The sequence below is a fragment of the Seriola lalandi genome, unplaced genomic scaffold, assembly GCF_002814215.2.
Source record: "Seriola lalandi dorsalis isolate HSWRI2012SDOR001 ecotype SW California unplaced genomic scaffold, Sedor1 jcf7180002054689, whole genome shotgun sequence".
NCBI lineage: Eukaryota > Metazoa > Chordata > Actinopteri > Carangiformes > Carangidae > Seriola > Seriola lalandi.
Window position 1 is genome coordinate 186,726 of NW_019525242.1, and position 22,410 is coordinate 209,135.

At 40.6% G+C, this 22,410-nt stretch overlaps 3 protein-coding genes across 6 annotated transcripts in view; 1 reads left to right on the plus strand and 2 right to left on the minus strand.

Moving 5' to 3' along the window:
• glsb (glutaminase b) overlaps window positions 1–7,822 on the minus strand; it is a 39,967-nt gene extending 32,145 nt beyond the window's left edge. For 2 of the 4 annotated variants that reach the window (XM_023423103.2, XM_087178501.1), the window contains exons 1-3: window positions 7,404–7,822; window positions 706–802; window positions 343–464 (exon numbers count right to left, since the gene is read on the minus strand). In XM_023423103.2, coding sequence (XP_023278871.1) covers window positions 343–464; window positions 706–802; window positions 7,404–7,711 — 527 coding nt within the window. In that variant the 5' untranslated portion in view covers window positions 7,712–7,822. The remainder of the gene's footprint in view (window positions 1–342; window positions 465–705; window positions 803–7,403) is intronic. The other 2 variants (XM_087178502.1, XM_023423105.2) reach the window with 1 other exon arrangement.
• Window positions 7,823–8,742: 920 nt separating this feature from the next.
• On the plus strand, window positions 8,743–13,341 carry fkbp7 (FKBP prolyl isomerase 7). Its single transcript, XM_023423072.2, has 4 exons — window positions 8,743–8,992; window positions 9,175–9,326; window positions 10,887–11,014; window positions 11,953–13,341. The coding sequence occupies exons 1-4, from the start codon at window positions 8,775–8,777 to the stop codon at window positions 12,112–12,114; spliced, it is 660 nt and encodes a 219-aa protein (XP_023278840.2). The 5' UTR covers window positions 8,743–8,774; the 3' UTR covers window positions 12,115–13,341.
• A 1,620-nt stretch (window positions 13,342–14,961) lies between these two features.
• LOC147818138 (uncharacterized) lies at window positions 14,962–19,538 on the minus strand. Its single transcript, XM_087178455.1, has 3 exons — window positions 16,263–19,538; window positions 15,875–16,128; window positions 14,962–15,766 (listed from the first exon to the last, which is right to left on the minus strand). Exons 1-3 carry the CDS (start codon window positions 19,494–19,496, stop codon window positions 14,962–14,964), a joined length of 4,293 nt encoding a protein of 1,430 aa, XP_087034581.1. The 5' UTR covers window positions 19,497–19,538.
• Window positions 19,539–22,410: the final 2,872 nt, after the last annotated feature.

Consider the following 22,410-nt stretch of genomic DNA (forward strand, 5'->3'; position numbering starts at 1 on the left):
CTCTCAGTTTCACATAAACCAGTGTTTTCAATCTTTCTATCCTGTGAAATAAAATCTTATTTTAGATGTTCATAGTTCATACAAAAACAGAATTGCTGCCCAAATGCTGTTTGATGGATATTTTTCTTTTTTGCATGTATGCAATATGCAAATTTCTACATTTAAGTTATGTTGGAATTTGCTCTTTAAAAAATATGGTCATCAAACTGCATCATATAGTTCAAGTTGAAGTGAGCACATGTACATGTGATTAAAAAAAATTAAATAAAAATAGTGCCACCATGGTAGGTGTGTATGATGGAGATCAAACACCCAGACGAGACAGGACATGACAAGACTTACCTCTTGAACAGGTGCCTGTCCAATGTTACGCCATCTGATGTTTTCTTTAGAGTCTCTTTGAGGGTTTCCATACACTCCTTCAGCCGGGGGTCTCCAGTGCGTAGCCCTGTGGCCTTAAGTGCCTAAAATAATAGAATTAAAGAAAAACAATAAATGTATATCAATACACATAAGCTTAAGGAATATTTAGGAACAACTCTGAACAGAAACTTCTAACAAACAAAAACAAAGAGAAACTTGTTGTCATTTCATGCTTGTGTAGTTCAGTGGTATGTGACCATTGAGATGGGTGTTAATGTACTTGTAGTTAATGCTGTGACATTAGCATAAACCACCAAACTGAACTGAATCTGAAGGACTTACTGTGAGAAATTTATGAGCAGGAATCTTCTCTTGACCTTCTGCAACTGTGTAGAAGAGCAAATCCTCCAGACTTGGCAGGATGCCTGCATTTCTTCTTCTAGGTTAGAGAAGACACATGTAAGACACAGCACTTCCAGTAATGTGAAAGTCCTTAAAGAAGTAATTGCTGCTAAAAATCACTTTGTATATGAACCATTATTCTTTTTTTGCTTCAGAGATGATTCTGAATTACATTGGATTAGCAGCAAAGTGGAAAAAAATACCGTTATTGTTGTTGTAGTGTAAATCAAAGTAACTATGATGTCACAGCAGTGGAGGCATGGTTGATATGCAGCAGGATTGCCCTTTAGCACGAGCCACAATTAAGCCCTTTCCCACCTGTCATGCCAGTGTAAACACTGAGCTTATCTGTAACTGCTGATACAGTCTTATCACATTAGTGAGGGATGTCAGTGGCTCATACTGGAAATATGCAATCCAAGTGTAAGCATTAGCCACAGAGGTGTGTGTGTTTGGTTGTACAAAGTGATCAAAGTCTTCACTGGGCATAAACAGACTATATGACTTTACAGTTCTCTGTTGGCAGTTCCCTCTGATGAGACTCTTATGTTTTATAGTTGAAAATCGGGAGATAATGATGGAGCCGAAGCTAAAGTGGTACAAAGATGGGATAAATTAGCCACTGTTGCTAGTAGCGTAAGTCTAATCTTGATCAGAGTTATGCAGTATTGATTAATATAATAGCAGGTTCTACACTAATTTATATCTTCCTCTGTGATACAGCCTGCATCAAATCTTTCCTTTACAATGACATTTTGTACAGTGCTCTGTAATGATTTGCATAATGTCCATGAGGAGAGAGGCATCAGTTCAGGCTTATTTGACTCTCAAACCAAATATAAAAAGTTTAAACGCAGTTTCAACTAACAGCTGCAATTCAGAGTGTGTCCACATGCAAAATGTCAGAGACATGGAGCCGTAGTGACCTTTTCCTTTAACCCGACGTGCCACCACTCGCTTTGTTCACTGGACACACCCCATCAGTGTGGGCACAATTAACAGAAACTGTTGGCTTCCATTGATGTATTCGTACCACTACATGATTCACTTGCATACACTATGTGATGGGAAAAGCAGCTCTAACAGCTTTTGCACTTACAAAGCCACGGGCTAAGAAGGGTAGGAAATGGGTTGACCATTAAATAGATGACACCAGTTAATTAAAGAATCCTTTCAATACAGACAATAGCTGACACTAAATACTACCATCAGTGAATGCAGATTGGTGCATGGTGACTGGTCATGTATCTCTAATATTTTGATTAATGTAAACACATACTACGTGGCCACTCGCGCGTTTTGGCGGTCGTGTCTGGAGCAGCGTTAGACCAGGCCGAAATTCCACAAATTCTCTTGTCTTTACGCTGCTCAGCCCACTGTAGCTCTTGGATTAATAAAGCCAACATCGTGGCCTGTTCACACACTGGCCATGACACAGCAGCACGATCTGCAGTGCAGCAAACTCTGCTTCACACAGAATAACAGTATCCATATTTTGGTTTTCAAGACAAGTTGGATTTTCACACCCTTGAAAAGGTCTCATGAAAGGAACAAGCAGAAGTTGTTACAAAACAGAGCAAATAAGTGTCATCATGTTGCACTGGTGGGTGTAATGAAGCCATGAAAACGTATTCAACGACCCCCCCCATGCCTGTCCAATCAAATCAAAGTCCTTCTCTTTCCCTGACTAGCAGTAATAATGTTATCCATTACAACTTTTAATGTTAAAACTAATTTCCATGAAAAGCCAAACTCATCACCATGTGTAGCCTATCAAACTGAAGCTTCACACTGCACAGATTCAATGCTTCTGATCCAAGTCTCAGGGCCGGTTCATGAGATGTACAGCGGCCACATCAGCATTTGAAATTCCAGGATTTCAATCTGCACCTCCTCCCTGCCTTCACTCCCTCTCTTTTGGCACATCTTCTGTTCCCCACAGACTAAACACTCCACATACAACCAAGGTAACCGCGCCTGAACATGAGCACACAAACCAAGTTCGACTAAAATGCAGTCTGTCAGGCATGCCTAATTCAAAAGGGACTGTTATCGACCGGGCATCTGTCACTGAAACGGCACTTCCATTCAACAGAGTCAACAAGTGAACCACAGAGTCACAAGGCGGCCAGCAAACCGGTGTGCAGGTGTGCTTATGCATCGTGACACATTTACAAGTATATTGAATTAAGAGTGGATTTTTTTTTTTTTTTTTTTTTTTTTTTAAAGCATCCATCAAACCTGAGACAAGTTCTTATCAATATACCTGTGCAAACACAAGAGTGTCTGCCGCTGCACGTGGGACTGAGAAATTATTGCAATGTTTGTGAAAAGCTCATTAACCACCAAAATACTCTCTGTAGCCGTGGAAGTGCGTTTGTGTTTGTAGAGTGTTGCACTTTCTGCTCTAAAATGTGCAAGAGCCACATGGCAGCACTTTGTGCAGCCACTGCAGAAAATATGAAGGCAAATTAGGAGGTCGTTGGGCAATTAAAGGGGCACTTATCAAATATCTCCTTTTAAAACGTACTTAAATTACTACACTGTTAACCATGGCAGAAAAAAGTGGCAGCTTTAATAGTTGCTTTTTTTTTTGTTTCTATTCAAATCTCTTTTTTCCTTTTTCTTGTGGACATTCAGCATTGTTGTTAACACTGTTGACAAGCAGGTACAGTGCTATTAAGTATTAGCAGCACTACATGGCTGCGTTTATATTTGTAGTTAAGTCAAGTCTGGGCCAAACACAAAGACATTGAGCCACTGTTGCCTTTTAGGGAACACATTAAACTCAAGTAACTCATTTTCTGGTGTTTCAGTGACCTATGCTGCATGCTCAGCGTTACACACAACCTCATTGAAAATAAAATTTAAAAAAACAAAGTTTGTCCTGACAATAACTCATGCTGCAAGTGAACTTCATCTGTCACAGATACTGACAGACAGTTTACTGCACATGACGGGGCAGATGGATGAATTAACACATATCCATATCACATAATCCTGTGGTTGGATTTTCTCAGTTGTTGCCGGCCAACATGAACTCAACTAAATGAACAAATGCACCAGAGAGTGTGTGTAAACTGCACAAACAGCTCAGGTGTGAATGAAGCCTAAAAACACCTTGTTTCTCTGCATTTGTACATTTGGAAATCTCTTCCTCTTCACAGGCAGATGGCTGAGTCCATTTGCCTCCGGCTGACTGCTCATTGGCGTGAGCACAACACTCAGAGTTTCCTGGATACAAAGTAAAGACTGAGCTTTGTTTTAAAAATCTATTTTTGCTCTAGAGTTGCAGTTCTGTGGGCTCACAGCATGGTATTAACGGCCAGTATTTTATTATTTATACAGCACTCAGTGCTCACTTCACATGTCAGTGGTCTAGCTATAGTAACATACTTCATTACCTCATATCCCCTATGTCCTCTGCAGCTCTCGTAGCTGGATTTCAGTAAAATGGTGCTTAGAAATCATGTTTTGAAAAATGTATTAATTATAAAACACCACAAGGGCCTGATTTTATTTTCACTGATCCATAATTCTGTTATAGAGAAAAGATCCCTCCCTACTCATACATGGTTCTTTTTCAGTTTTTCTTTTCTTTTCTATATGTGTACAAGTATTTTGTGATCTGTGACAAGCACAAATATGTCATATACATTCAGTTTAAAATCTGAAACACATCGTATGGAAATATGAACGATAATAAATGTCAATAAAAAAAATTATCAAAAGAAATATGTTTTTGGATACACTGGAACATAAACAATAGTATAAACCATAGGTGCTTTGAGGACTAAGACATGCTAAGATTACCATACATTAAAAGATGTAAATGGCAGATAGCATGAACTCAAAGTCCAAGCAGTACACTGCCAAAAGCTGGCTGTAATTGTCAACTTTCTGGCCTGAGAGTGTTGGTATATCCTTGGCAAGGTCACAGCAGTGACTTAACACCAGGTTTAGTTTCAGTAAGCAGTATGTTAGAGCTTACCACCAATTTGCTATTCTGTCATGTGTATCACAACAGTCATTTGTCTGTTTTTGATAAATTAACCCCGACCTACCTCTGCCCATCATAGCTGTAACTGATCCTATAAATTGCTTGGGGTAAATGGCTGCGAGCCAAGAAAGGTCTTACTGTTCAACATGTCTGTGAGGCCTTGATGTAACAGAAATCTAGCACTGTGTTTTCCTGTCAGTTACACCACGTGATACAGCTCAGTTTACAGCTTGGCGACTAACCCTTACAGTGTCAAAAAAATGACAACAATTGGCTCAATTTCAAAATAAAAAAGGAAACAGAGCAGAGATTTCACTACATGTTATTTCAGAGACTGTTTCTCAGTGCACATAATGGGATGTTAAGTCATCAACCACATTTCCTTCTGTGGTTTATCTCACGAGTCACCATCAGTGAGACACATCATCCCTCATGTATCCATTCTTCCTCTGACCCATGAAATGTGAATCACAGGACGGACCCCAAGTATTGGGAACAGTTATGTTTCCATGCATGGTGTCATCCTGAGCATCTGAACACGTGAACACATTCACTCTCCACTTCATGCTCGGGTGAAGACACTTGCTTTGTTTATCCCGTTTTCTGTTTTCAACATACCACAGGCTCAGTGCAGAGATGTTTGTCTTGCATTGACCCGGAGGCTTTGTGACGTAGTGTCAGCTACAGAACAGGATCAAACAGCGTTTGCATTCCTGCGCATATCCATGATCTACTGCAGGAACCTAACCTGTAGCATGGGGCCTCCCATACCATGAACTTTTAAGAATGCTGTGGCTTTGAAGCCGGGTTCTTTGTGTTTCCACTGTATTTTTCTTCAATGCAGCCATCTCCTGAATACTAAGGATGACCTGGGCTGCTTACTGACAGTATCTGAAACTTGCATTTGATATCACTTCCTGAGAAGTGTGGAAATTTAGTCCCAGGACCCAAATCATGGGGGGGGGGGGCAGAACCCGTGACAAAAACTACATGATATGTCACTTTTCAGGAAGTTCCTTCAGTGGGAAAGACTTATTAGAGGCTGGAAAGCTACTGACCCAGAGAGGACTTTGCTTATGTGACAGCAGACTCAGCAGTGCGGTATTTACACTGGCAGAGCAAATCCAACCCCTTAGTGATGACACCGCCCCGTCCTTGTGTATCGTCATTTCTAGGTCAGGAAATATCTCAGTGATGTTGGCAGCAGCGAGATCATAAAAACTCCCTTCAAAGGGAAACACATGGAGTGCAGTCACTGTACAGCCAGCCTGTTGCGGGGAATAAGACTTGAAATGTGAATTGGCTGATATGGATCATTTGAATCCAACAATGGTGAATGAGATCAGTATTTGCCAAAACCACCAGTAATTTCATTCATGTCAAGAGAAAACTGAAACAATGGGGTAATTTGAAAATGCTGAACAGAACTGGTTCTGCTATAAATCTAAATAAGGAGTTTGTCTAAGCTGCAGTACAATGACAAGAATTCACACTGATGTAGACTTCACTAATTTATCAGGACAGCTGTCCTGAAAATCAGTACTGAGCTTTTTGCTAAAAAACAAAAAAAACAAAAACATAAACATTACACTCTTGTACAACTCTTTGAATACTATGACAACTTAACAGAAAAGCTTCATATACACTTCACTTACACAGGAAGACTGCTTAAGATTCATGTCTCAAGACTTTATCAAAAGAAGAGCAAATAGCACGAATTGTTTGCATGCAATTTAATAGCTACTGTTTATTACATTTTTATTACTGTATATATTATGTTTATTACTGTCACGTGAACTGAGCTGAAGCCACGCACAAGCTGAATCTGGATATTTTTTGTTTTCCACTTCCTATCAGGCCACTGTTCCGTTGTACAGGACAGAAAACGGATACCGTCAGTGGTCTGGAGGAGCCCCTCCAGCTGTGACCTGCAGCCTCTCCACTGAGTGAGTAGGAGGTCACAGTAGAAACCACTAGAAGCCATTCAGTTATCTCCAGCCAGGCATCACTCATCCTTCTAACAGACAGCGTGACAGAAATCAAATATCCTTAAGATGTTTGATTCCATTGTGACAGTACTAAGGTTGAATTTATCTTTATTTTGACCTTCTAACTGCTTTTAAACATGAAGGTGGACCTCACCCCCGACCCGAGAACAGGCCCTCTGATGTTTCACTTTTAAAAGTGCTGCACCACGCCGCGTTTCCTCTCCACATGGGCATACATCTAACCTAATTTTCAGGCCAGTGAAGGCTAACTAATATCCTGATTAACTCTGGGTTACGTTGCCGCCGGTATCTGAAGGAGTTGTATTTATATAGCTACTTGGCACAAGGCCACCGGAGGATGAACAAGTCCCACATGGTTGGTAGCTGCTGTTATTAGGCCACTGGCTGTGCTCTTATGGTGTATTACATACAAGTGTGTTGGGTTCGGTTTAATTTGCCTATAAGCAACACGTGTGTGTCTTGCTAGCGGTTAAGATAGTTAACTAGCTACATTATTGTGCCTCTGTGTTTGAGACGCGGAGAGAATAACGTTACATCCGCTCGCGCCTGTATGCGTCATGACTCGCCATAAACGCCGGTCGTACCATCATTTAATTGACTCAGTTTATTCCCTAAGAAAAAAAACCTACTTGTCGCTGGCTTCTTCGCTGCCGCCTCCATCCTTCTTTAGCTGTTCGTCCAGCTCCACTGCGCCTTCGGTTTTCGCGCAGTACGAGCGAACCGGTGTGGCGCAGGGCGCGGTGCGGAGAGCCGGGCGGTGAGCAGCGGCATGGAGGACCTTCAGTTGAGTAGACACGGATCGGGCATCAACGGAGGCGGCGCCGAAGCAGCAGTGGCGGATCGGCAACCAGGTCTTCTGTCTACAGCCGGGCAAGGGACGCTTGAGGGTGGCTTCAAACAACTCCTTCAGCACTGTGGAAAACCTAAAATGTAACATCTCAATCCTGTCGGGCAGTTAGAGAGAAAGTGTGTTTCCTAATACACGTCCTTTGGCAAGTGTAGAGCTGTTCAGACACGACTGTAACCACGATGACTGTCTGGCGATGACTCATAACCACCAGGAGTCCAACAAATACCGGCACGCGCTCACACCCATGTACGCTCCTATTGGTGGAGACGAAGTGACGTCAGTATTCAACGATAATTTATGAGGCTGTCAAGTTCTCTATTGGCTTGTCTTCTTGTCTATTAATTCCTGATGTGTGTTTTTTTTTTTTGGACAGTGGGCTGATTGAGCCGGTTAGCACTGACTTTTATTTCCATCGTCGATAAACGTATATGACGTATTTATCTGTTATCTATTGTAATGTTTTCAGTAAAGAAATAATGGCCGCCTGTATATAATGAGATCCTGTTTCCTCGTTTTTTTTTAAATGCAATTCTTAATTTAATGCGTTGAATCTTACAAGAGAGTCATAGTTATGATTATTAGGCCTATTAATTTTATTATTACTCTTGGGAATGTAAATAGAAATTATTTTGTTAAAATTCAGTCTTAATTTAAAGAGACGTTTGTTACTACCGCAACATTTGTAACATTCATTTGTCTTTCTGGCATAATATTATGTTGCACTATTGTAACTTCATGAAAACTATAAATGCAGTTCTATACGTTTAAAAAAAACAGGCTCACAAAAGCAATAATGTCTTAGTTTTATGTATCAGTATGAAAATGAATCTCACACTGACACTTTTAGCTTTACAGAACTTATGTAGGTTCTTCACATTTTTTACATATTTTCCACTTTCACCTCCTTTAGTCTAAATAGTTGCTGGGAATACATTATTTTTTATTTCCCTCAGTTTAGTCTGTCAGGCAGAGTTTATGCCACGACTTGGGCTACATGACCTATGTACATGACTGATGCAGGAAGGAAGCAGAAAAGCCTGACAGACTAAACTCAGGACGGAAAAGACCCTTTGCCCTGCAGCAGCTCTCCACGTCCTCCAGTGTGTTCAAACGTCACTTTCAGAAGTTGCCACGAATACACAGCAGCGGCATGATGTGGAAGTTAGTGAGCTGCACACTGTGCTTCTTTGTCTCCTTACAGCTCAGTTTATGGTGCGTTTGGGCCACAGCGAATGAGCTGGACACCGAGGTCAAGATCGAGGTTTTGTTCAAACCCGAGGAGTGCACTCAAAAGAGTAAAAAAGGAGATCTGATAAACCTTCACTACGATGGGTTCCTCGCCAAAGATGGTTCCCAGTTCTACTGCAGGTTGGTGGTTTGAGAAAAAAACTTGGGAATTGTAGTCAGTCCTGCTTTTAGACCTGGATGAAAATCTGTATATGACATGAGCTCAGATTCATTCTTAAGTGTATGTGTTGTATAAATCCTTTATAAGTGAAAGCTGAGTGACTGATTGGATGCTGTGTCTTTTTGTATTATTTCTGCCTCAGTCGATCAGACAAAGCCGGGCATCCTCAATGGTTTGTGCTGGGTGTCGGACAAGTCATCAAGGGCCTGGATATTGGAATAATGGAAATGTGTCCTGGAGAGAAACGAAAAATAACTGTTCCACCTGCCCTGGCATTTGGAGAAAAAGGCAAAGGTGAGTAAATGTAAATATTGTATAGAATCCTGAGGTTTAGTATTGCACGTCCATTCAGTTGGGAGACTGGAAAAGCCAGATTTTGAAAAGAAATGATGCACGAGAAACAAAAAATAGCATGTCAAGCTCCGAAAACACTGGATTCTTGGTTTCCCACAGTGCAACTTGATGGCATCTATTCATTAAACACTCCCTCTGTGTTTGATAAACATCTGCGTATCTGTGATCAATTGCCAGGGTTATTTACTCAGCTTTTAGAAAGCTCTTCCAGAGCCCCAGTGGACATTACACTGTTTACTGCAAACTGTCTCCACATAAAGTAAATTGATCTTTGTGAGTAAAGTCAGTGGAATAAGTACCATAAAGTTTTCAGTTGCATTACCACACAATTAAAAGATGTTAAGCAAGTTGGTTTTCATGCCTGAAATGAATGTGTCCGTGGCCACATGGAACATAGAAAATCTGTGGAAATGGACAGCAGTAGTTTACATATGTTGTGATTAATGAGTTAAGAACAATACATCCTACTTATAGAGTCTTTTAAACTGATTACCAACTGTATTATACTGTTTCTGTGGTGGAAGAACTACCTTCATGCTGTCTTGTTTTCTTTTCACAGCACTTTAGTTGAAAGGGCATCACACCCCTTGCAGTGTCTGCTACTCATCTGCCCATGGCATGTGCTGTAAGCATGCACAGAGGTTTAAAGGTCTCTGCTTCATTTATCTCTTTCTTGCATGCATTGGAGCTGACTAGTCTTTTACCTTTCAACTACTCTTTCCTACAAACCCTCTTCGTGTTGATGTTCATAAATGCACTACGGTATGATCTGATGGTGGTATTGCCTGGCCTGGGGGTCTGCATCTCAGGTTTGATCACTTTACTTTGACTTCATTCTTTGTCTGTGGAAAAAAAAGGTTTTGCTGAGCATGCATGCTTTTGATGCCTATGCACCAGTTTATATACAGTCAAACCCATCCAGTGTTTTAAGCTGAGTTTTTCTCTCTTCACCCCTCATTAAAAAGTAAAAACTTTAAATATATGTCACTGTAGTTATAATATTCTCTTTTCTTGCCCAGGTATCAAATCCCTTACAGGGTTTTATTTTGAAACCAAATATACCAAAATATGTCTTTTTTCATTTTTGTGACTAATAGTTTTTTTTTGTTTGTTTTTACCTGCACCATGGAGGTAATGTTTTCACCAATGTCTGTTAGTTGATTTGAATATTTGATTTTTTTTAGTTGATTTAGTTTGTTTGTTTGTCAGCAGGATTGAATGACTCAACCAATTTGCACCAAACTTGTTGGAGTGATAGGTCATGCACCAAGGAAGAACCCATTCAATTTTGGGGCAGATCAGGATAATTTACTATGAATTAGATTTTTTTTCTCTGAAGTCTGGTGTATGTTGTTTGACTTTGGCCTTGACGGTGGTCTGTGCTCTCTGAGTGCCCTTCTAGTTATTAGTAATGTAATAATTATGGGTCATGTTTATGACATAATTGCATGTAGTCTTGTAAATTTTTAATGATCTGTTTTTTCCCTCCTACTAAAATAGATCCAGTGCCGCCCAATGCTACGGTGGTCTTTGAGGTGGAGGTCTACTCAGTGTCCAGGGGACCACGCAGTATGGAAGCTTTCAGACAAATGGACATCGATAAAGACCAAAGTCTCACAAAGGCTGAGGTAACTAAAAGAGTAAATTAAAGAGGAGCTTAGACAGAAAAAAGGCTTGTTTTATGTTAATATGTCATAATTAACTGCTGAGCACCTATTAACCTCTTTTCCTCTTTCTGTGAAATGTTTTTATTTTATTTATTCATATATTTTTTTGTGAGAATAATATCTGACTTTTTTACGTTCTTTTTATGTGCAGATTAAACAAATTAGATTAATTTCATGAAGTAAGCTTTAGTGTTGCTGATAGGCATATTTCTAAACTTTGGCGACACTAGCTGTTTCACCCTGCTTCCAGTCATGCTAAATTAAGCTAAAGTAAGCTAACTGCCTCCTGGCTCCAGCTTCATGCTGAACGTACAGACAAGAGAATTATGAGTTATGTCAATCTTACCATCTAACTCTTGAAAATAAAGTCAATAAGTGTGTTTCTCAAAATATTAAGCCTTTTTTTTTTTTTTTTTTCCTGCCCTTAGATTGTCAAAATTAGCACAAACCAACTGATACACAACAGCCCTGGGGCCTTAGCACAGTTGCTAATAATTTTTCCCTAAAAATATGTTTTCCATCAGTTTGTCTTCATCTAAATTTGGTGCCAGAATAAGAAACCAACAGCCCCTATTTATTTATTTTTGTATAGGACAAAACAACATAGAAGAATTTTAAATTCTCGATGCTATAATAACCAAACATAAAGACTGTTATTATGCTGCCAATATGTCGTAATCCAGTCATGCTTTTATCTGGGTTGTTGTTAGCAGCTTGAACAGGTGCTAAAGAGGTGAACGACCGCCTATAAACACCACAGTATTATTTATCACCAGTGTGATGTGTTGATTGAAAAGCACAACAGGAGCTTGTTATGTAAGAGGAGTGTTGTAAAAGTACAATGTGTGGCTGTTATTTATCCTGTATATGTGACCAATAAAGTTTTCCTTTATTTTCAGGTGAAGGAATATTTGAAACTGGACTATGAAAAAGGAGGGAAGCCACGTGATGAGCCTTTCTATGAGAAGATCATAACTGATATATTCCACAAGAGTGACCGGGACAGAGACGGACTTATCAGTGCAAGGGAGTATAATATTTATGAACACGATGAGCTCTAGTGTCAGAAATAGTTGATCCTGGTCTTTTTTTACTTTACATACTTTGATCAGTTAGAGAGAAAACATGAATAGTTTAAGGAAAAATCCATCCTCAGATGCTCTTACACTGTCAGATGTCTGTTTATGATTTTCAGTCAGATTTTTTTATGTTTTTATTTTTTAGTCTTTACTTCAACAGGCCTCATTTCCTGTATCCTAACCCTGCATGCTTCTGTCATAGACGAAGAACATGAGGTCAGGAGGGGTCAAAACATTTAGGCTAATGCTCAGACTTATACTACATACAGTAGAGAAGGTACATAGAGTAGAGCATTTGCAAAGATTTGCAAATTTGACTTTTTGAGTGACTGGCATTTTCTTTAGAAATCCTTGTGCTGTGAAAATACTGTAGCTCTGAATATCACAATCACCTTGTCCATGTTAGACCAGTTATTCATGATAATGATGAGAACATTTTCACAGGCTTCTCATTGATCTACTGCAGCTGAGATTGTATTTCATCAGTATGTTGCTTTGGATTGAATGAATAAAACATCAAACACCTAAATAGGATCCAAAATACTGGGGAATCGCCCTTAGCTGTTTTTTTTAAAAACGTCTTGAAGAGTTTCAGGGTGGATTTTTCTTTTAAAAAGCAGACAGAATATAACTGTGTCCCCAACACAGCTTTCCAAACCAGCAGACTAGACAAGTATTAAACTATGCGAGTAAGAACATCTGCATCACCTGTGAAAACCTTTACTTTTCTGCAAACACCACTTCATTTTAATATTTGAAATGTTTTATTCTTATCTTTTGGTTAACTCTCAATTTGCAGCACAAAGAACAAACCAAAAAGATTTCACAATGATGTGGAATCAGTGGCTTTAAGACTAGAACACGACCGCCACAGTAAGAACTGAGACCATGAACAAACATCTCCAACTTAGCCACCTTCCTCTGAATGTTCTGCCCTCTAATCTGCAGTATTGCACTAGTGCACGGAGGTGACTACATTACTTTTTAATTTTTCAAATTGAATGTCCAATATAAACAAACAGAGATTAAATGTGGCTGTGGTTTGAATATAATTGATGATAAAAATGCACATGCGTATGTGTTGTGGTCTGTCAGAAATGTTTACAAGTTTTGTGTACATCTTTTCATCATGATTAACATTGTATTCAGGTGAAACATTGTTGTATTTAGTAACACAATAAATAAACCATGTTATAGTGGAAAACTACAGTATGTCCCATGTAATTCATATTTTCCTCCTTGGTGGAAACCATGGATTCATGGGCTTTTTCCCAAGAGGAGAAAAGGAAAAATAGAGATTTTGCATTTGCATTTAACTTCCAGCTGTGGTGGACATGAGGACGGACCTTGTGAGACAAATGTATTTTAGTGCAAAGTGTTTTCTGATTACGTTTTGCTCATTGTAAGACATGAAATGATGAGACACTGACTAGATGGTTAACTCTCACAGATGACATGCATGACAACAGCTGTCAGTGTTTTCCGTGTATAGGATCGTTCATAAATGCGTTTTGTTTGTCTTTATCAGGTCAGCTACTATAGGAATTTCTCTCCAGTGTGTGTGTTGGGGTGCACATATACACACTCGCCACTAGAGGGAAATGCTCAGCCAAGAAAAAAACGTCCCTAAATGAGAGAAATTTCCAACAAAACCTGAAAGACTCCAGAGCTGTGGAGAGATTGTTAGCAATCCTCCGGGGGTTTGACCATGGGTGACCTCACAGAGTAAATGAAGCCGTTGTTAATATAAAACATAGGGATCAGTGCAGCTTTAAGAAAACAAGTGGAAAAGATGTAACTACAGACATAATGTCACTGGTCTGTAGCAGTGTGTTATAGTACAGCATGGAGACTGAGTTGTCACTGTATGTGAGAAGCAGAAAGGTGTTTGAACAAAGTGAAGGAAATGTCTTGAAGTGTTATTTCCCTTTTAAAGGCCTGTATGCATAAAAATGCTTTAAAGCTTGTTTTCCATGACATGGAAGGCTTTTCTCTTTCTATTCCAATATAAATTCTTAAGATGTTTCATTTTATTTCTACAGCAAAAGCTTTTAATTAACTCTCTAGTTATTATGTTGAGATACTGTGGATCATATACAAGTAACTCTTAAAACATGTCATGTTTTTTTTAATATTAAAGTTATGGAGCCCTCTGGTGGAGTAAGCTCATATGGCACATGCATGAATGTACAGACTGTTGAATGTTGTTGGGACAGTTAAAGTTCAGTTCAGTATGTTCATCAGGATGGGTGGGGGTGGGATAAAGGGGGTGAGATGGGTGGGGGTGTGAGATGGTGGGGGTGAGATAGAGGGGGGTGCAATAGAGAGAGAGGGGTGGGTGAGATAGGGGGTGGGATGGGGGGTGAGATGGTGGGGGTGCAATAGAGAGAGAGGGGCGTGAGATAGAGAGAGGTGACATAGAGAGGGGGATGAGTTGAGAGGGGACGAGATAGAGAGAGGTAACGAAATATAGAGGGGGGCGGGATAGATAGAGAGGGGAGGTGAGATAGAGAGAGGGGGGTGGAGAAGAGTTGTGGCACCGGTTCATTTGTCGTCGTCATGGCAGCAGCAGCAGCAGCAGAACAGTCTCATGCACAGAGGTTGTTTGGTTTCCTTCTTCTTCTGTTCAATGATCAAAAACAACACGTCAGGACAGAAGTCACAATAAACGGCCACAGTCAATAAAATCAACCCGAGCAGACGTCTCGCAGTAACAGACCACCACACTGCTCCAATGTTCCTGAGGAGAATTCATCACCTCACAACTCACAGAGGTTCTTCTGCTTTCAGCTCAATGAAGAAGAAAAACTGCCTCTGACTTGTGGCTCATCATGAAGCCTTCACACTGTCTGTGCTGATTCCTTCTATGTAACTGAACATCATTTGAGCAAATCTGTCCTGGTGAACTTCCATTGTGGTCTCACTGATTATAATTCCATGTAAATACTGCCTTACCTTTGAGGTGGTGCTGCAGACCTCATCTGTTGTAGCTTCAGACAGGGGCGGGGCTTTTCTGGTGGAGGACGTCAGAGGAGAGGGGGAGTCCTGTGTCATCGGCCTTGCAGAGAAACTTATCCACATGGGCTCTTCCTTCTCGGTGTGAGGCTCTGGGGTTTTCTGTTTCAGGACCCTTTTCTTGACGAGAGAGCCTCGTCCTGTCAGGATGGATTTCATCGTTTTAATGGCTCCTGCCAGAGTCTTCTTCGCTGCTCTGTCCTTTGACACCTGGGAACTGGCAGGAGCAACAGCACTGGAGGATCCTTTAACCACTGAGGCTTTAATGGCCACAGAAAGGACAGGGTTGACCACATCGAGAGCCTCAGTGGCGATGGCCTCCGTGAAGTCAGGTGAGATGCTGACGGGGATATCTGCACCGATGGTATCACTGACAGCCTGACTGAAGGAGCTTTCCACGCTACTCTGGACGTCATAGTTGAAAAACTTTTTCAGATGCTCGGAGGAAATGGGGCTCTTCAGGATCGCGGTGCGAGATGTGGTGGATAACTGACTGAGTGACCGCAAGACGTTTCTTATGACCGAGTCTGAGATGAACTTCAGCAAGTCCACGCACATATCGATCAGCTTCTCCTTCACATCTCGATTGTAGACGCCTTCGCTTACTTCCCTCCATTGTCTTCAAAAGAAAGAACAGAATCAAAGGGTGAAACAGAAATAATGCACACAAATGTGTAAATGTCTTCAAGTATCCACTAGAGTTTTAGTGAGAAAATAAAGGACTTACTCGTCAGTGAGACTCTGGAAGAATCTCCTTATTACAGGAGACATGTTTGGCACAGGTGTCTGGTCTGCTGCTGCTTCATTGTCCCCCTGGGAAAACTCAGTAGATCCGTCTTCTTCTGAGGATGATGCTGAATGTATCTCCATGACCAGGTCATCTTCAGCCTCTGCACGTCTCTCTTCAAGAGGCTCAGTGAATTGTTGTTCCAGAGCGAAAGACGTTTGTTCAGCTGGAGCTTCATACTGCTCTTTCTGATCCTTGAAAGAATTTAAAGATCAACAACAACAATGGTTAGTAAAAACAAGTAAAAACAATATTTCAAAGTTGAACAAAAAGGCAACAGAAGACAGTTCAACATAATAAAAAGGATAAGATAGGACTGAACTTTTACCTTCACAGGGGAGCAGGTCAGGTTAGAACCAGGAGCCTCATCCTCGTGGCTCTGTGACACTAGTGCTGTCTTTTTGCTGAAGCATTTCTTCCAGTCTTTCTTTACTCTTTTGAAGAATTTGTTCTTGGCTGGTTTCTCGGTCTTGGCATCAGAATTAATGGACTCCTGTGTCCTGACATCCTGCTCGGCCACTTGGCTAATGGTCATATTTGGTTCTTCGTCGATAGATGAGGTGGTTGAAGAAGAAGCAGATGAAGCTTCCTCCTCGCTCTCCTGTGACCTGGTGGAGAGTCTTGAGGATGATCCTGTCTCAGGGATCCTGATTTTCTCTCTCTCTTGAATATCTTCTTTCTCTTCTCCTTTCTTGGAGATATCTGATTGAATTTCTACAACCTGTTCATCAGCCTGAGTCTCTTCTTCATCTTCTTCCTCTCCTTTACCAGAGATATCTGGTTGAATGTTTGTTTCCTGTTCATCAGCCTTAGTGTCAAAGTCTTCAGTAAAGACTTTCTCCAGACCAACAGATGTTTGTTGTTCCACTGTATCGTCTTCCTCCTCTGCTTCTACATCCAGTGGTGTCTTTTTTTTGCTAAAACCTTTGTTTAATGCCGTCTTTAACTCTTTGAAGAATTTCTTCTTGGCTGGTTTCTCAGTTTTGGATTCATTATCAATGGCCTCCTGTGTCCTGATGTCCTGCTCGGTCACTTGACTGATGGTTGTATTTGGTTCTTCGTTGATAGTTGATGTGGTGAAGGAAGAAGAAGTAGATGAAGCTGCCTCCTCGCTCTCCTGTGACCTGGTTGAGAGTCTGGAAGATGATCCTGTGTCAGGGATCCTGACTTCCTCTGTTTCTTGAATATCTTCTTTCTCTTCTCCTTCTTCTCCTTTCTTGGAGATATCTGATTGAATTTCTACTACCTGTTCATCAGCCTGAGTCTCTTCTGTATCTTCTTCCTCTCCTCTCTCAGAGATATCTGGTTGAATTTCTACTACCTGGTCATCAGCCTTAGACTCTTCAAAATCTTCAGTAAGGAGTTCCTCCAGACCAAAACATGTTTGTTGTTCCACTGTATCGTCTTCCTCTTCTCCTTCTACAGCCACAGGTGTCGTCTTTTTGTTAAAGCCTTTCTTTAATGCTGTCTTTAACCCTTTGAAGAATTTTTTCTTGGCTGGTTTCTCGGTTTTGGTGTCAGAATTAATGGCCTCATGGGTCCTAATGTCCTGCTCGGTCACTTGGCTGATGGTCATCGTTGGTTCTTCGTTGACGGTTGATGTGGTGAAGGAAGAAGAAGCAGAAGAAGCTTTCCCCTCACTCTCCTGTGACCTGGTGGAGAGTCTTGAGGATGATCCTCTCTCAGGGATCCTGACTTCCTCTGTTTCTTGAATATCTTCTTTCTCTTCTCCTTCTTCTCCTTTCTTGGAGATATCTGATTGAATTTCTACAACCTGTTCATCAGCCTGAGTCTCTTCTGTATCTTCTTCCTCTCCTCTCTCAGAGATATCTGGTTGAATTTCTACTACCTGGTCATCAGCCTTAGACTCTTCAAAATCTTCAGTACGGAGTTCCTCCAGACCAAAACATGTTTGTTGTTCCACTGTATCGTCTTCCTGCTCTCCTTCTACAGCCACAGGGGTCGTCTTTTTGTTAAAGCCTTTCTTTAATGCTGTCTTTAACCCTTTGAAGAATTTCTTCTCGGAAGCAGATGAAGCTTCCTCCTCGCTCTCCTGTGACCTGGTGGAGAGTCTGGAAGACGATCCTGTCTCCGGGATCCTGACCTCCTCTCTTTCTTGAACATCTTTTTCTTCTTTCTCTCCTTTCTTGAAAATATGTTGTTGAATGTCTGTTTCCTGTTCATCAGCCTTAGTGTCAAAGTCTTCAATAAACAGTTGCGCCAAACCAAAAGATGTTTGCTGTTCCACTGTAGCATCGTCCTCCTCTGCTTCTACATCCACAGGGTTCATGTTTTTGCTAAAGCCTTTCTTTAATGTTGTCTTTAGGCTTTTGAAAAATTTCTTCTTGGTTGGTTTTTCGGCTGTCGCTTCATTATCAATGGTCTCCTGTGTCCTGACATCCTGCTCCGTGACTTGGCTAATGGTCATATTTGGTTCTTCGTTGATGGCTCTGGTGGAGCTTAAAGAAGAAGCAGATAAAGCTTCCTCCTTGCTCTCATGTGACCTGGTGGAGAGTCTGGAAGATGATCCTGTCTCAGGGATCCTGACTTCCTCTCTTTTTTGAACATTTTCTTTCTCTACTTCCTTTTCGTCTGTCTCAGATATATCTGATTGAATAACGCCTTTTGTTATCAGTTCGTCAGCCTTAGTCTCTTCAAAGTCTTCAATAAATAGTTGCTCCAGACAGACAGATGTTTGCTGTTCCACTGTAGCATCATCCTCCTCTGCTTCTACATCCACAGGGTTCGTCTTTATGCTAAAGCCTTTCTTTAATGTTGTCTTTAGGATTTTGAAAAATTTCTTCTCGGCTGGTTTTTCGGCTGTGGCTTCATTATCAATGCACTCCTGTGTCCTGATGTCCTGTTCGGTCACTTGGCTGATGGTCATATTTGGTTCTTCGTTGATGGCTTTGGTGTTGCTTGAAGAAGAAGCAGATGACCTGGTGGAGAGTCTGGAGGATGATCCTGTCTCAGGGATCCTGACTTCCTCTCTTTTGCTGACATATTCCTCTTCTTTCTCTGGTTGAATTAGGCTTTTTGTTATCTTTTCTTCAGCCTCAGTCTTTTCAATCTCTTCCTTTGAGCGACTGTCCGTTTCCTTCTCCATGGTGTCGTCTTCATCTTCTTCATCTGAAGTGTCTTCGTCCTTCTTACTGTGCATTTTGCCAAAGCCACTCTTCAACGCAAACTTTATCCTCTTGAAGAATCGCTTGGCAACCGGTTTCTTTTCTTTGCTGGTGGACTGCTGTGTCCTGACATCCTTGTCCATTGCAGTGGCAGCATGGGAAATTTCTGTCTCACTGTCTCCAGAATAAGTTGCCTCGTTCTCTTTGTCTGCACGATGCTCAGCAAACACTCGGCGCATAGCGAAGAACTTCTCCACATGTTGCTGCACCTTCTGTTGTGTGTAAGAATCAGCTGAGGATTCATCGTAACCCTCAGACATGGCACGTTCCTCTGAATCCCAGCGGCAGATTGACTGCAGCAGCTCGTCGAGATTCACAGCAGTCTGTTCCATGATGCCTGAGACGAGGCCGTCGCTGATGTCGTCCATGTCCGCCATCTCTTTGTCCGTCACACTCAAAGCTGTGTTCTAGTGGGGAAAGACAAACATGTAAGCAGTCACAGAACCCAACCATTTCAATGTGAAATATTTTAAATAAAAAAACTGAATACTTAACACTGTCTTCAGCCTTATATTTATATAATAATACAATATATATCATATTTTTTATTAAAATTATTATTATATCTGTTCACACTTGGCAATATTAAAAATTAATAACAACTAGTTCAATAACTACTATGTGACTCCTGTGTGATCATTGTAGATCATGATTTGTAAGTTATCTTGTGCTAAAACAAAGTTAGTTTACTCTAGGACTATTGTTTCAGTTAATATAACCACTTTTCAAAATACTTTGACATATGATTTCTTTTGTTTAGGTCCTGATAATGGAAATTTAAATTTAAATTTTCTAAATTATTATTTCCCTGTATCAAACAACAATAAAAAAGAGGATGATGTGTTCTGATGATCTGAAGATCTGAAGCTATACATGCTATTCATGTTATTCTGTTCTATTCAGTTCTTCATCACCTTTCTTTTGTTTTTAATTTTGTGCAAATGAATCTCTAAAGTCAAAACTAACAGCTGACTCTTCAGTAAAGTGCATTTACAGTAATTGTCCTACCTGTCTGTCCTCAGACATCTTCAGATGAGCGTTGTTGACTTGCTTTGCCTCGTCCACTTTTCCTTTTCTTGTTGTTTCTTGTTCTCTTTATCTTGTGATAAGATACTTGTAGTTCAGTAGTAAAGATACTATGTCTGTTCACTGTGCTGAATAAATATACACTGAAGTCTGAAGTGAGAAATCTAGTGTATCTGCAGACTTCTGTCACACTGTGATGAAATAGAACCCTCAGTTCTAGTAGAACTCTGTGTGTTCTATTGGAATGTTTGTCTGTTGAATTTTCAAGCAAATTATATATGAATACATGTATTTATTTATCTAAATCTTTTTTCTGTCTCCGTTTCAGTCACATGGAGCTTTAAACAGTGGTGGAGGAAGTTTCAGTAGCAGTGTACACAGCACTCCAATACATATAAAATATACACATAATGTTCAAATAATTACAGTTAATCACTTAAGCAGAGTTTGCAGAGTTGCAGACACACAAAAAGTGTGCATAAAGGGTTCAAAAAGTCCCACTCGTTGAATTCAGTGGGACAGCACTGAGCTCTTGTGGACTCCCAAGTCACAGTGTGTGAATGTGTGAGGCTGGCCACTGGAGCTGGGCCATTGTTTCAAAGACAGGGAGGAGGTGTCATCATTTATCAACTAACACACCTGAGGTAATGGAGTACCTGCAGTAACACACTCCAATCTGGTAACTCCTGAACAGAGTTATGATCATTTGGAGACTGTGCAGTGTTGATGTCAAATATTTGTGATGCACAGCATTTACTCCTGATGTTTTTTTAATTATTATCATCTTGCTTACAGTATGAGTTGTATGGGTAGGAGGTAACTTCTTTTTTTAGGTGCCTCCTTTTCTGCATGAACAGAGGTCATTACAGGGCTCATGTTCAATCGAGAACAGTATGCTTCTAATAATATGACACAGATTTACAGTACACTAGATAATCTATGCAGTTGTAATGGCAACATTAACATTATAAATCTATAAGTCAGTACAAGTTGGAGAGTGTGAGGAGCTTCAAATCAGCACATTGTTATGCAGTACTGGTTGACAGTATGTTAGACAATATGTTTCTGCAGGAACACGTAAATAACAATCACCATCCTGAAAGTAATTCCTGTTTGTCTATTGTTGCACTCTGTGAATAAAGTGAGCTGATTCTCAGCGTGAAGTAAGTTAAGAGACAATACCAGGGATGCTGCAGTAGCGTCCAAAGGCAGCGTCTCTGTGGATGTCTGGGTAAAGATAGAGCAGAGGATTCCTGGTCGTGTTCCCCTCAGACTTCAGACTGTAGAGGTAAATAATGTCTGGCAGAGACAGGACCGTCAGCTCCGTCTTGGTGTAGGGCTCTACTGAATGCACATGGGTCTCTATAGAGGAAACATGTACACAGGGAAACATAAGCAAACATGAGAAGACAAGTTCCTAACGTGTGATTTTGAAATAATTTCATTCATCACAGGACAGATGACTGGAGGCAGCAGCAGGTCTCACTTCATGGTGGTTTGTTCGGGCTTTTCTTATCTTACACCGTGTCTACACAGACGGCAGAGCTGCTCCAATACTAATCCAAAACAACTGAGCAAACTCCAGCTTTGATTTGTCATCACAGTGTGAAAGTGCTGTTTGTCTTACTTTGTCCAAGCGTTATTAAAAAAGGCTTTTCCACAAGAACCAAAAGTACGGGCTTTGAAAAACCTGTATCATTTCAACTGTTTTCTGAAGGCGTTTTGAGTTTTCTTGTACAGAATATATAGTATAAAGGTAGATGCTCATGTGTTGTTTGATTATAAAGCAGCTCTAAGTATCAAAGTGCTCAGTCCACAGAGAAATGCACACAGCCTGTATTCAGAAACTGAGCCTTAAAAGCGACTGTCAGGACGTCTGTAACTTTGTGATGTCACAACAAAGCAGTTACTACCCTCGTAAACATAAATGGCAACCTCAAGGACCCAAAATGTCTAACTTTTCTTTCAACCTTACTTTATTGATTGACTGAATATTATGCCCTCATATCTACCATGATCTTAAAAGATGAATTCCCTTCCATTGTTGTTTTTTTCATTTCATTTTTTATCATTTAGATATGTGCATTGATGTATTTCTCATTTACACTTGCTCCTGACTTCATGAAAATTAGGCAGAATTTTCTCAATGGAAGCCCTGTGCCCACTCCCATACCACCATCTTACAAAGACAGATTTCAGGCCTTACATGAACCTGTGGCGCAACATGTGATTAGTCCACTCAGTCTAATTGAGTGGCTCTGTATG

Excerpts from the sequence above, each read along its gene's own strand:
- fkbp7 (XM_023423072.2), top strand. The coding sequence starts at position 8,775 with ATGATGTGGAAGTTAGTGAGCTGCACACTGTGCTTCTTTGTCTCCTTA. Across the intron at positions 8,993-9,174 it reads GGTTCCCAGTTCTACTGCAG|TCGATCAGACAAAGCCGGGC; the intron begins GTTGGTGGTTTG and ends TTTCTGCCTCAG. Across the intron at positions 9,327-10,886 it reads ATTTGGAGAAAAAGGCAAAG|ATCCAGTGCCGCCCAATGCT; the intron begins GTGAGTAAATGT and ends CTACTAAAATAG.
- LOC147818138 (XM_087178455.1), bottom strand. The coding sequence starts at position 19,496 with ATGGCGGACATGGACGACATCAGCGACGGCCTCGTCTCAGGCATCATG. Across the intron at positions 16,129-16,262 it reads TGACCTGCTCCCCTGTGAAG|GATCAGAAAGAGCAGTATGA; the intron begins GTAAAAGTTCAG and ends AATTCTTTCAAG. Across the intron at positions 15,767-15,874 it reads TTCCAGAGTCTCACTGACGA|ACAATGGAGGGAAGTAAGCG; the intron begins GTAAGTCCTTTA and ends TTTCTTTTGAAG.